Raw genomic sequence first — 11,893 nt, forward strand, 5'->3', positions numbered from 1 at the left:
GCCTGAAAACAGCCTCTGCCCAAATCCCAGACCTCCTGTTCCCTGTCCAGCACTGAGGTCCTGGCCAGTCCACCTGCAAGGGCTATCTTGCCCAGGGTGGGCTGGTCCTGGCCCAGCGGGAAACTGCTGGGGCTGAGTGACACCCGAGGCCGTGGCCCCGCCCCCTGGCCGGTGCAGCGCTAGCAATGCCGGATGCGTCCACGTGGTGGCACTGCCGCGCAACCCGGCCTCTCTGGCCCGCCGGGCTCGCTAGTGCGGCTGTGCGGGCGGGGCCGGAAGTGCGGGCCGGGGGGGAGGGGGCGGGCAGCGTGGGCAGAGGACTCCGAAAGTGCTCCAGCTGGAGTTGGGTCGGCTGCTATGAAGCGGGACGTCCGCATCCTGCTGCTGGGCGAGGGTAGGCGCCCGGGCAGGGGTCGGGCTGGGCGACAGTAGGCGCCGGGGGCGGGGCCGGGCCTGTCCTATGGGAGGGGGGACGCCGCGACCTTGGCCCCCGCGCTGACCGCGCCGTCCCGCGCAGCCCAGGTGGGGAAGACGTCTCTGATCTTGTCGCTGGTGGGCGAGGAGTTCCCTGAAGAGGTGAGGATGGCGGTGTTGAGCGCCCCTGCCGTGGTCGCGCAGAGGAAGGGACTGAGGTCCTCCCTCCGTCCCGGGCCACCCTCACGGCCCGTATGCTTCAGGTCCCTCCCCGGGCGGAAGAGATCACCATTCCCGCGGACGTCACCCCAGAGAAGGTGCCCACGCACATCGTGGATTCCTCAGGTAGAGCCGCCCCCCACCCCACCCCACGTCCTGCCCAGGAGCCGCATTTCGGGCAGGAGGTCTGCAGTGCCGTCTCTTCTTCCATCCAGAAGCTGAGCAGACGGTGGAGGAGCTCCAGGACGAGATTAACAAGGTGCAGTGTGCTCTGAGGCTCAGGGAGGGTCGCCCATTCCCTGGGGGGTGAGGGGTGAGGGGTGAGGGGGGCGGGGGCGGGGAGAGGGATGGGTTCGGTGCTCAGGCTTTGGGGGTGGGCTGCTGCCTAGTCCTGATCGGCTTCTCTCTCTGGATTAAAGTGCTCAGAGCGTCTTTAGCCTCACTAATTCTTCCATGACCTCTCAGTACTAAGTTGTTGGGGTTACTGTGATGCACCCTGCTGGGAATTAGGGAGACAAGGGATCATCCCTTCCTCCTCCTACCCACATGGCTGGCCAACCCCATGGCTCTCTCCACCCAGCATTCACTCTTCCAGTGGACACTGGGGGACAGATCTCATTATCTTTCAAAATGACCCCTGAAACAGCTCTGTGCCCGGGCCACCTACCCACCACCCTGTAGTGCAACCCACTACTCTGGGCCTTTGAGCTGTGGCGCAGTGATCAGGGCTGCAGGCTGCACAGCCCTCTGTTCACCTGTTACCAGGAGGACATGTGTCTGGCCAAGCTCCTGGGAGGAAGCTGCCCCCTACAGCCTTGCCCTGTCCCTCTGAGGCTTCTACTGTGTCCTGGGGGTGCTGTTCTTGGCATCTTTTCTGCCCAAAGTGACATGGAGTGAAGGACCAAGGCCAGATCTGGGGTACCAAGTTTCTGGGGTGGCTGTGTCTGCCCTGAGTCCTTCAGGGGACTCACTGACCAGAGTTGCAGTGCTGGGACCTGGAAGTGAGCAGGGAAGGGCTGTCTGAGATTTGCACAGCAGACGACCATCCCAGTGACACCATCAAGGAGCACTGGCTGAGGAGTACCAGTGAAGGATGGCTTCCTGTGTCTCTGAGCCATGCCTTGCCCTGCCTGTGAGTGCCGGGGTGGTGTGGACAGGAAGCCTCTGGTAATGCTGTGCCACGTGCCCTCCCCCACAGGCAAATGTGGTATGTGTGGTGTACGACGTGTCCGAAGAGGCCACCATTGAGAAGGTGAGCGAGAGAGTGAATGTCCTGGGTCCCTGCCGCTGGCACCCAGCTTGGTCGTCATTCTGTTCTTTGCTCAGACCCCAGGGGGATGCCCAGCTGATGCAGGCACTGGGGTGACTCACACCCTTGGCCAACCCCATCTCTAATGGGTGCTTCAGGGAGCTTCTTGGCCACAGGCCCCCACAACTTCCCCAGGGAGCTCCCTGTGACCCCGTACTCCTGCAGAAAGCGTGAACAGCCATGAGTCTAAACCACTTAGGCTTGCAGAAGGGGCTATCCTGAGCTGCTGACCCCAGGTCCCTTGGGGGTGTTTGGAAATTGCTAGGATCAGATAAGGTCACACCTGTAAGGTGTATTCTCCACTTGTTCCCAGTGACCGTGACTGTGGCCCTCAACTTCCCCCGTCTCTCTCGGCTTAGGTTTAAGTTCCCTCTGAGAGGTGTGGGCTGGGCGGCTCCCTCACTTCATGCCAAGCCTTACCTTTCAGATCCGAACCAAATGGATCCCACTGGTGAATGGAGGGACAGAGAAGGGGCCCAGGTAATGGGCAGTGCCCAAAGGCTTGGTTGGTCTCCTCCAGCTCCCTCATCCCTGATGACCGTGGGCCTCTCTCCAGGGTCCCCATCATCCTGGTGGGCAACAAGTCGGACTTGCGGCCAGGGAGCTCCATGGAGGCTGTGCTGCCCATCATGAGTCAGTTCCCTGAGATTGAGACCTGTGTGGAGGTAAGCAGGCATGCACAGTAGGGCCAGGCAGGGGGCACTGGGGTGGAGAAGAGAAGGGCCAGGCCAGGGCCCTGCAGCAGGCACTCATGTGCTGGTGGCCTGGGACCTTAGACAGGCAAGCTTTCTTATTGAGGACTTCCTTGGGACGGGGGCTGCCGACCACCTGGGCCTGCATCTTCGAGTCTCCCAGCATCGGGCACCTCTCTGAGTCTGTCCCGGTGGTTCCCAGTGCTCGGCCAAGAACCTGAGGAACATCTCAGAGCTGTTCTACTATGCACAGAAGGCCGTGCTGCACCCCACAGCTCCGCTCTATGACCCTGAGACCAAGCAGGTGAGCAGCTGGCATGGGTGGGGGTGGCTAGCAGGTGGAGTTGGGAACATGCTGAGCTGGTTGTTCCCACAGCTGAAGCCTGCGTGCACCCAGGCCCTCACACGCATCTTCAGGCTCTCGGACCAGGATCTGGACCAGGCGCTCAGTGATGAGGAGCTCAATGCTTTCCAGGTGGGACCCCTCCACTTCTTAGGAGTGCCCACCCTTTTTTGGCTGCAGCCGGGCTCCATGCCATTAGTGACCAGGCCCAGCTGTCAATAGGACAGCTGCTTACTAGCAGCAACTTTCTCTTGGAGGCAGAAATCCTGTTTTGGGCATCCCCTGGCCCCACAAGCCCTGGAGGATGTAAAGATGGTGGTGCGCAAGAACGTGGCAGGAGGGGTGCGGGATGACCGGCTGACCCTGGACGGTGAGCCCTGGCACCCTGCCTATCCTCCTGGTGTGGGGAGAGGCTCAGGTAATACCCAATGTCACCTTCTCTGCTTCTTTCTGAACAGGCTTCCTCTTCCTGAACACACTCTTCATCCAGCGTGGCCGCCATGAGACCACGTGGACCATCCTACGGCGCTTCGGCTATGGCGACACACTCGAGCTGACCACTGACTACCTCTTCCCTCCGTGAGTGGTGGATGGGCTCTCAGTGTTAGACGGTGCCAGGGTGGGGTTGGAGCCCTTGCTCAGGCGGAGGATGGCCTGTGTAGGAGGCACCTTGCTGTGGGCAGGCAGACTGGGACTTAATGCTGAGCAGGTGGCCCCTGGCCCCAGCCACATCCCTGCCTGCTTCTCTGCTGTGGTGCTCAGTCAAGGGAGAGAGTTGGAGGAACTCTGGGGTTCAGTCAGACTCTCAGGGAGGGTCGGACTGCACCCTCTGAGCATGGTGGAAACGGATGGCAACCCCACAGGCTTCATGTGCCCCCTGGCTGCAGCACAGAGCTCAACCACTTCGGCTACCAGTTTGTGCAGAGGGTATTTGAGAAGCATGACCAGGTGAGGGCACTGTCACCCTGCTGTGCTGCCTGTCTTGGTTTCCAATTCTGGCCCCCAGCCAGTGTCACCACAGCCCCTCTGCCTGCAGGACCATGATGGAGCCCTCTCACTGGCGGAGCTGCAGGACCTATTCAGTGTGTCCCCAGCACCCCCTTGGGGCCCTCAGTTCCTGCAACAAGTCCGAACCGAAGCAGGTCAGCTGCCCCTGCATGGGTACCTCTGCCAGTGGACGTAAGTGCAGCCCCCACCTGCCTCACTTAGCAAACAGTGTTGCCTTGTCATGATGCTGACCGCTCCCCCTGCCCCCTTATACCCCAGTCTGGTGACTTACCTGGATGTCCGGCGCTGTCTGGAGCACCTTGGCTACCTGGGCTACCCCACCCTCTGCAATCAGGACTCCCAGACCCATGCCATAACAGGTGGGCGCCCACCCTCACAGGGGTCTGGCCAGCTCCTCCCTGGCAGCTGCTTACTCTTGTTTGTCTTTTCCATCCTCTCATAGTCACCCGTGAGAAGAGGCTGGACCAGGAGAAGGGACAAACACACAGGAATGTCCTTCTGTGCAAGGTGGTGGGAGCGCGTGGCGTGGGCAAGTCTGCCTTCCTGCAGGCCTTCCTTGGCCGTGGCCTAGGGGTGAGCATCACTGTGTGCCGGGTGAGGGGACCCTGCTCCCATAAAGGGCCTTGGGGGATGGGGTAGGGGCTTTGGGAGCATCAGAGCCAGCGAGTTTCAGGTACCTCCCTCCTCAACATTAGGACACCAGGGAGCTCCACAAGATACCTGCCATCTATGCCATCAACACGGTGCAGGTCAACGGGCAGGAAAAGTACCTGATAGTGAGTGTTGGGGTAGGGGGTCCCTGCAGTAGATCCCAGGTGCATGCTGGGCAGTGCTGTCCCAATGTGGCCTGGGGAATTGAGCTCCCTGCGTCTCCCTGAGGCCACCCTCTGTCCAGCTATGTGAGGTGGATGCAGACAGCCTGCTGTCCACTGCGTCTGATGCTGCCTGTGATGTCGCCTGCTTGATGTTTGATGGCAGTGACCCCCAGTCCTTTGCACTCTGCACCAGCGTCTACAAGGCAAGCCTCCACCTACCCCACCATCCTGTGGGCAGCATGGCTGTGAGTGGTAGTCCCCCAGCACCCTCACCTTGCCTGCTCCGGGACTGTGCATCACCTGGCCCCTTCCCCCGCAGCGCCATTACATGGATGGGCAGACCCCCTGCCTCTTCGTCTCCTCCAAGGCCGACCTGCCTGAAGGTGTTTCACTGCCTGGGCTGTCTCCAGCTGAGTTCTGCCGCAGGCACCGGCTGCCTGCCCCTGCCCCGTTCTCCTGCGCTGGCCCAGGAGAGCCAAGCACAGCTGTCTTCACCCGGCTTGCCACCATGGCCACCTTCCCGTGAGTACCAGCACCACAGCCCCTGTGGTGGGAGGCCTGTCCCTGTCCCAGGGTACTGATGGTCCCTCTCACCAGGAGAGTGGAACAGCTGTGGTGTCAGACTGGAGTCATTCAGGGTTGCAGGGTGAGCCTTGGTCAGGTGCTGATGTCCTGGCAGGGCCCTCTGGGGCCTGGTCTCACCAGCTGCCCTGTGGTCTGGGAGTTCTGTGCTAGACACTGACAGGTAGCAGTTTTGTGACTTTCCAGGAGATTGGGGTGGTGGTGGTGAGGGGATACAGCAGCAAGCATCTGGACAGCACCCTGAGGGTGTCTCCAACCAGCCTCTCTCCCCTGCAGGTACCTGGTCCATGGGGAGCTGCACACCACCACCTTCTGGCTCCGGGTGACACTGGGGGCTTTTGGGGCTGCCGTTGCTGCCATCCTTAGCTTCTCGCTCTACAGGGTCCTGGTGAAGAGCCGATGAGGCCCTGGTGCCCTGCAGTCTGATCTCAGGGTCCCAGGGTGCTGTTGTTGGGCCACCCATTTGGTGGAGCTTCCTTCTATCTAAACTTTGCTTCTGAGGACAGCCTACTCACTGCCCAACCCCAAAGGTGGGCCCCTAGGTCCTGCCAGCCTGTGTCCTGTCCAGCATCACCTGCCTGTGGGCATCACGTTGGAGAGACTGTGGGGTAGAGGTGAGAAGCCAGTGATCCTAGATCTGAATTCTCAGGGCTCCACCCATTCCTGGTCCCAGACAGCCAGTGGGTATGAGGGGAGTCAGAGGGCAGAGCTTTGGGCCACAGGCAGAGGGTGGGGGCAGAAAGTGCTGCTCCCCGCTCCATCAATGGGAGACTGGTCCAGGGCTGTACCCCTCAGGGAAGATGTGAGGTTGGGTTTCCTGATTAAACTTCAGTGTCTTTTCCATCTTGGACCCTACTTTCTGAAGGTGGCTTTTCTTAATCATGTCCTTTGTCTCTGTGGACTGGAAACTTCACTCCTGACCCCCACACCCCCCTCCAGGCCTGAGGCCGCAAACAGGCCCACATGAGGTTCCAGTTGTGGTTCAGCTGCAGCCTGGGAGCCTCCACATTGAGGTCCATGCTTTCCTGAGGTGGCCTGCCTCCTCCCCAAACCTCAGCATCCATCCCAGCAGTCTGCCTGAGCTGTGGGGACGAGCTGGGATTCTGAGGTGGAGCTGGGGCGCAGGGTGGCTGCTGGTGTCGGGGAGCTGCCCTGTCCTCACACCCTGACCAGAGGCCTGACACTCACTGGGTGGGGGATAGGAAGAGATGGCAGCCTAAGGGGAGGGGGCTTCTTGGGAGGCTCTACTTGGGATTATGTTTCAACACCTGTCCCAAGTGCTTACTTGGCCAGTGTTCTGGGACCTGGAGCAGAGGCAGCCCGTGGTGGGACTGGGTGGAAGACCCTGGTTACCCAGGCAGGTGCCTCTCCTGCCATCAGTCATTCCATGCAAGACACAGCTTCCACACCAAGTTTTCTCCCAGAGCATCGAAGGGCTGTTCCTAGGAGGTGTGGGGAGTTACCTGCCCTGCTTATGCCTGACCCAGAAAAGTCTGGGGTCTGACTAAATATATATATTTTTTGATTTCAGAAAGAAAGGGAGCAGGGGGCGTGAGATAGAAACATCAATTATTGATGAATCATTGATCGGCTACCTCCTGCACTCCCCACACTGGGGGTCAAGCCCCCAAACCTGGGCATGTGCCCTGACTGGGAATCAAACTGGTACCTCCTGGTTCATAGGTCATGCTCAACCACTGAGTCACACCAGCCAGGGGAGGGGGTAAGATCCTTGAAATCGTACCGCCACTGTCCTGCTGCTATTCTCCCAGCTGCAGCTGCTGAGGTGTGGTTCTCACTTGGGCTCTATCCTGAGGCCCAGCTGCTAGGATTGATGGTTCCATGGCATTGGGGTTCTGAGTGGTTCCCTAAGGGCTGCTGTGGTAACACATTCCTAGTCTGTAACCTCTGTTGGAGGACTCTACCTGCCCTCCCCAGGAAATAGGGCCCTTCCTATCTCAGCTGCAACCTTGTCCCTTGTGGGCTCTGCCCCAATAGCTTCGACTCTGCTGGGCTCTCCAGTGTCCTCCTGGGGTTGTGGTCTCCACTGTCACTATCCAGCATGTGGCTGCAGGGGCCTCCAGTCAAAGATGTGTGCTGGGGTTGGTCTGCAAAGAGTATGCAGGAGTCTCTCTACCCTTCACTAATAGCCCTGTTAGTCTTGGCACCCATTTGTGGGGCCTGGGGCCTTTTTGCTGCCCACTGCAGATGGACCAGCACTCTGGCAGGCAGACGCTTTCAGGGAGCCCCGGCCTGGGTAATCACAGGTAGTGGGGTGGTCCGGGGAGGCTTCCCCAAGGAGGTGGTGTGGGCACTGAGGCCCCATTTTGGGAGAGAAGGGATGTGCCAGGGGCTTGGTTGCCGCCTGTGGCTCAGTTTCCCACTACTGTCCCCTCAGGAGGAGCAGCCACGGCTTCGTAGTAGAGAGCTCTGCCAGGGTGCGGGGGCGAGGATGGGGAAACCCGCATGTGGTGAGCGGGTGAGGAGGAAGGGGCACTGTTCGGGCCATCACCATCCTGGAGCGCGTCCGCGTGCAGGGCACGCGCGTGTTCCGGCCACGCGTGCGGCGGGGGCGGGCGGCTCGGTGACGCGGCGCCAGGCAGAGTGGGCGGAGCGCACGGGCCGGGGCGGAGCGGAGTCATCCGCAGAGCAGCCCCTCCCGGCCGTGGCCGTCGACCCCGGACCCGGCCCGGCTCTATGGACAGGAGCTCGCTGCTGCAGCTTATCCAGGAGCAGGTGCGTTGGGGTAGAGGGGCGCCGGCACCGCCCCCGCCCGTTGGGTTGGGCTGGGGAAATGGAACTCGCAGAGCCTCAGCCCAGCCCCCGCTCATGTCCATTCCCCAAACCCTCTCATGCACGACCTTGGCCCACTGCCTGAGACCCCAGGAGAGGGTGAGCCAGACCAGGGCGCCTGAGGAGGGGCATGGGGCGGGGTGACTGTTCTCAGACTTTAGCCCTACCCTTCCAGGATGGACAGAGCCAAATGAGGTGAGGAGACCCCTAGAGGCTTGGGGCTCAGGAACCGATTCCCTGGCAGCTCTTGAGACCACGTGGGCACAGGGATCTAGCACAAGGGTGTTGGGAGACTGCCTTTTCCAGCTGGCTTGGGGCAGCCCTTTGGTCTGTGGGCCTGGTCCACCCTCAGGCCTTGGCCAGCATCACCTCCTCCATTCCCCCCGCCCCCCCCCCCCCCCCAGCAGCTGGACCCTGAGAACACGGGCTTCATCGGCGCAGACACCTTCACTGGCTTGGTGCACAGCCATGAGCTACCCCTGGATCCAGCCAAGCTGGACATGCTGGTGGCCCTGGCTCAGAGCAACGAGCGGGGCCAGGTCTGCTACCAGGAGCTGGTGGACCTGGTCAGTGCTAAAGTGGGTGGGCAACAGGGGTGGGGGGGCCCCAGGCCTTGGCCCGCATAGTGCCTGGCTGGAGTTGGGTGGGCAGGTGGCCCCTCTTTCCTTACTTCCCCACTGGAGCAGGGCTTCAAACCCTGTGAGGAGCTGGGAAGACCAGGTGGGCATGGAGGTCGTGGGGGTAGTACGATGTCCCATGCTTAGGCCCTGCTTCCCCAGATCAGCAGCAAGCGCTCAAGCAGCTTTAAGCGGGCCATCGCCAATGGACAGCGGGCACTGCCCCGGGATGGGCTGCTAGACGAGCCAGGCTTGGGTGTCTATAAGCGGTTTGTGCGCTACGTGGCCTACGAGATCTTGCCCCGAGAGGTGGACCGCCACTGGTACTTCTACCGGCACCGAAGCTGCCCACCCCCTGTGTTTATGGCCTCAGTCACTCTGGCCCAGGTGAGCCTACCCCCCGTCTGCCACCCACATCCCTGGCCTGGCCCAGTCCTAATGCCCTTCTATCCTAGATCATCGTGTTCCTGTGCTATGGGGCCCGCCTCAACAAGTGGGTGCTGCAGACCTACCACCCTGAGTACATGAAGAGCCCTCTTGTATACCACCCTGGGCACCGAGCGCGGGCCTGGCGCTTCCTCACCTACATGTTCATGCACGTTGGGTGAGTGAGGGCCCACTTCTGGCACCCCTGAGTTCAGAGTGGCTGGGGCTGGGATCCTGATGACTGATCACACCCCTCATACCCATTTGCCTCTATGTGACCAGGCTGGAACAGCTGGGGTTCAACGCACTCCTACAGCTGATGATTGGAGTGCCCCTGGAAATGGTGCACGGCCTGCTCCGCATCAGCCTGCTCTACCTGGCTGGCGTGCTGGCAGGTGAGGCAGGCGCATAGCCCCTGGCCACCTCACTGAAACGCCTCATCCTCACAGCCGTCCCCTTGCTTCACACAGGCTCCCTGACTGTCTCCATTACTGACATGCGGGCCCCTGTGGTGGGGGGCTCTGGCGGAGTCTACGCCCTGTGCTCTGCACACCTGGCCAATGTCGTCATGGTAATGAAACAACCTGGGTGGGCTTGGGAGGGGCCCACAAGGCTTGCCTCACTGCCTGTCTCATGTCCCATCAGAACTGGGCTGGGATGAGGTGTCCCTACAAGCTGCTGAGAATGGTGCTGGCCCTGGTGTGCAGTAAGTAGGGATGAAAGGTGCCGGAGGCGGGCGGGGAACTGAGCCCAGGGCCAGGGTGCCTCCCATGTGTCAACTCCCTCTGCAGTGAGCTCAGAGGTGGGCCGGGCTGTGTGGCTGCGCTTCTCCCCGCCACTGCCTGCCTCGGGCCCACAGCCCAGCTTCATGGCGCACTTGGCTGGAGCGGTGGTGGGGGTCAGCATGGGCCTGACCATCCTGCGCAGTTATGAGGAACGTCTTCGGGACCAGTGCGGCTGGTGGGTGGTGCTGCTTGCCTACGGCACCTTCCTGCTCTTCGCCATCTTCTGGAACATCTTCGCCTATGACCTGCTGGGTGCCCACATTCCTCCACCACCCTAAGGGGCTCCTGGGGGCCACATGGGCCAGGGCGTGGCCTGCATGTTCACCTTCTGTGAAAGTATGTCTTAAGGCTGCTTCTCCGGTGAGGGCAGGTGGCCCCCATGGCCTACTGAGTCCAAGCCAAGCCTTACACCAGCCCTGGCCCCCCTCCGAGGCCTCGGGGGGTTAGGACTGCTGGGCCAGGCTGGGTGGTGGAGGTCCCATGGGTGGTCCCAGAGGAGACCCTATCCTGGTCTCCCTCCAAGACTTGCAGTCTGAGCCTTTTTGGAGAATAAATAAATATTTTACACAACACCAAGGTAGCTGTAATGGGGCTCTGGGGGCTGGTCTGGCCTCCCCCCCTCTCACTGAGCCGACTATGAGGGCTCTTCCCTCCATGTGGGCAGCCTGGATTCCCCCTTGCTCCTCTGCAGGCATATGAGGTATGTCTGTGTGGGAAGTGGGAGCCCCTGGAGATGGGCTGTGGACCTCATGGTCTGGAGTGAGTTCAGCAAGCATTTATTGAGCTCCTGCAGTCACCTGGCATGTGAGCAGGCCATAGTCAAGTTCAGTTGGACTGGGTCCTATACTTCCTGGCTGGCCTGGTATCCTCAGGGATGGCTAAGCTAGAGCTGAGGTCAGGAGCAGGTTGGGGCACAGCTTCTACCCCACAGCCCAGGTCCATAGTGCTATCTCCACAACCCTAAGGCACTACCTGGGAGGTGCACAGGGAGTGTGGGGCCCAGGGCACCCTGTCCTGCGGAACAGCTCTGTACACTCCGTCCTGACCAGAGTCCTGGATGTCCTCCTAGCCTACCAACAGTCCCCGCACCTCGGCTCAGGGCTGTGGCATGCTTCCACACCTGATCCAGGTACAGCTGGTAGTACCTTAAGTATACTGCAGGGCTGGCAGGCCAGGTACTGCCTCATTGGACATGAAGGCTGCCCCCTCAGGAGCTGCAACAGCTAAGACTGCCGGGGGAAGTGAAGGGCCAGCATTCAGACCCCGCCAGTGTCAGAACAATCTCGGTGGGGGCGGCCATTATCAATGACCCTCCATGTCATGGATGTGACCATCGGTTCATCTCACAAAGTCACTAACTGGTCCCTCCTGTGACCCGCCCATATAACCAGCTCTCCCCACTAACCTTGAGGCCGTGGAGGGAGGCGGCGGCCCAGCGCTTTACTACCAGCTCTGGGGGTCACCAGCTGCTGCTGGCGCGGGTGGCAGCGGCCCTGTGCAGCAGAGTTGGGGGAGGCGGAATGGTCACTGATGGATCTCGACAGGAGGGCATGCCCCACAAGACTCACTCCCAGGAGGAAGCCCCGCCCCACGGCGCAAGGGGCGGCCGCCAAAAGGAAGCCCCAACACCAGGAGGCGGGCCCGCCCGCCGAGGTTCTGCCACCCACGTGGAAGCCCCTCACCGCCAGCTTTCCACGCCAGCAGCAGCGCCAGCTCGTCTCGTGCTCCGCTCCGCCCTCGATGCCCACGGGCAAATCCTCTGGATACCTGGGGAAGGGCGGTGACGGGAGTCTGGGCAACGAGGCCCAACTGCCCTACCATAGGTCCAGGACTTCCAGTCACCCCGCGCGAGGCCGCAGCACCTCTCCGTAATGCGCCAGGATGGCTGCT

General features: G+C 61.2%; 2 protein-coding genes across 12 annotated transcripts; both read left to right on the top strand.

Moving 5' to 3' along the window:
- Window positions 1-287: 287 nt before the first annotated feature.
- Window positions 288-6,237, top strand: RHOT2 (ras homolog family member T2). Of its 8 annotated transcripts, none has more exons than XM_080682400.1 (19): window positions 290-394; window positions 523-576; window positions 678-759; window positions 849-892; window positions 1,832-1,885; window positions 2,370-2,422; window positions 2,499-2,607; window positions 2,837-2,938; window positions 3,011-3,109; window positions 3,239-3,347; window positions 3,436-3,556; window positions 3,841-3,925; window positions 4,014-4,156; window positions 4,244-4,344; window positions 4,428-4,558; window positions 4,681-4,761; window positions 4,881-5,003; window positions 5,120-5,322; window positions 5,659-6,237. In XM_080682400.1, exons 7-19 carry the CDS (start codon window positions 2,551-2,553, stop codon window positions 5,783-5,785), a joined length of 1,482 nt encoding a protein of 493 aa, XP_080538526.1. In that variant the 5' UTR covers window positions 290-394; window positions 523-576; window positions 678-759; window positions 849-892; window positions 1,832-1,885; window positions 2,370-2,422; window positions 2,499-2,550; the 3' UTR covers window positions 5,786-6,237. The 8 variants fall into 8 exon arrangements, with proteins under 8 accessions (XP_080538523.1, XP_080538527.1, XP_080538526.1 ...); XM_080682395.1 differs by having other exon boundaries at window positions 294-394; window positions 518-576; XM_080682397.1 differs by lacking the exon at window positions 2,370-2,422 and having other exon boundaries at window positions 288-394; window positions 518-576.
- Window positions 6,238-7,124: 887 nt separating this feature from the next.
- Window positions 7,125-10,577, top strand: RHBDL1 (rhomboid like 1). 4 transcript variants are annotated; one of them, XM_080682405.1, is made up of 8 exons: window positions 7,125-8,118; window positions 8,580-8,741; window positions 8,955-9,179; window positions 9,248-9,396; window positions 9,501-9,613; window positions 9,689-9,789; window positions 9,864-9,924; window positions 10,010-10,577. In XM_080682405.1, exons 1-8 carry the CDS (start codon window positions 8,080-8,082, stop codon window positions 10,279-10,281), a joined length of 1,122 nt encoding a protein of 373 aa, XP_080538531.1. In that variant the 5' UTR covers window positions 7,125-8,079; the 3' UTR covers window positions 10,282-10,577. The 4 variants fall into 4 exon arrangements, with proteins under 4 accessions (XP_080538531.1, XP_080538530.1, XP_080538532.1 ...); XM_080682404.1 differs by having other exon boundaries at window positions 7,987-8,118; window positions 8,583-8,741; window positions 8,940-9,179; XM_080682406.1 differs by having other exon boundaries at window positions 7,987-8,118; window positions 8,583-8,741.
- Window positions 10,578-11,893: the final 1,316 nt, after the last annotated feature.

This window comes from Plecotus auritus (assembly GCF_963455305.1).
Source record: "Plecotus auritus genome assembly, chromosome: 7".
Classification (NCBI taxonomy): Eukaryota; Metazoa; Chordata; class Mammalia; order Chiroptera; family Vespertilionidae; genus Plecotus; species Plecotus auritus.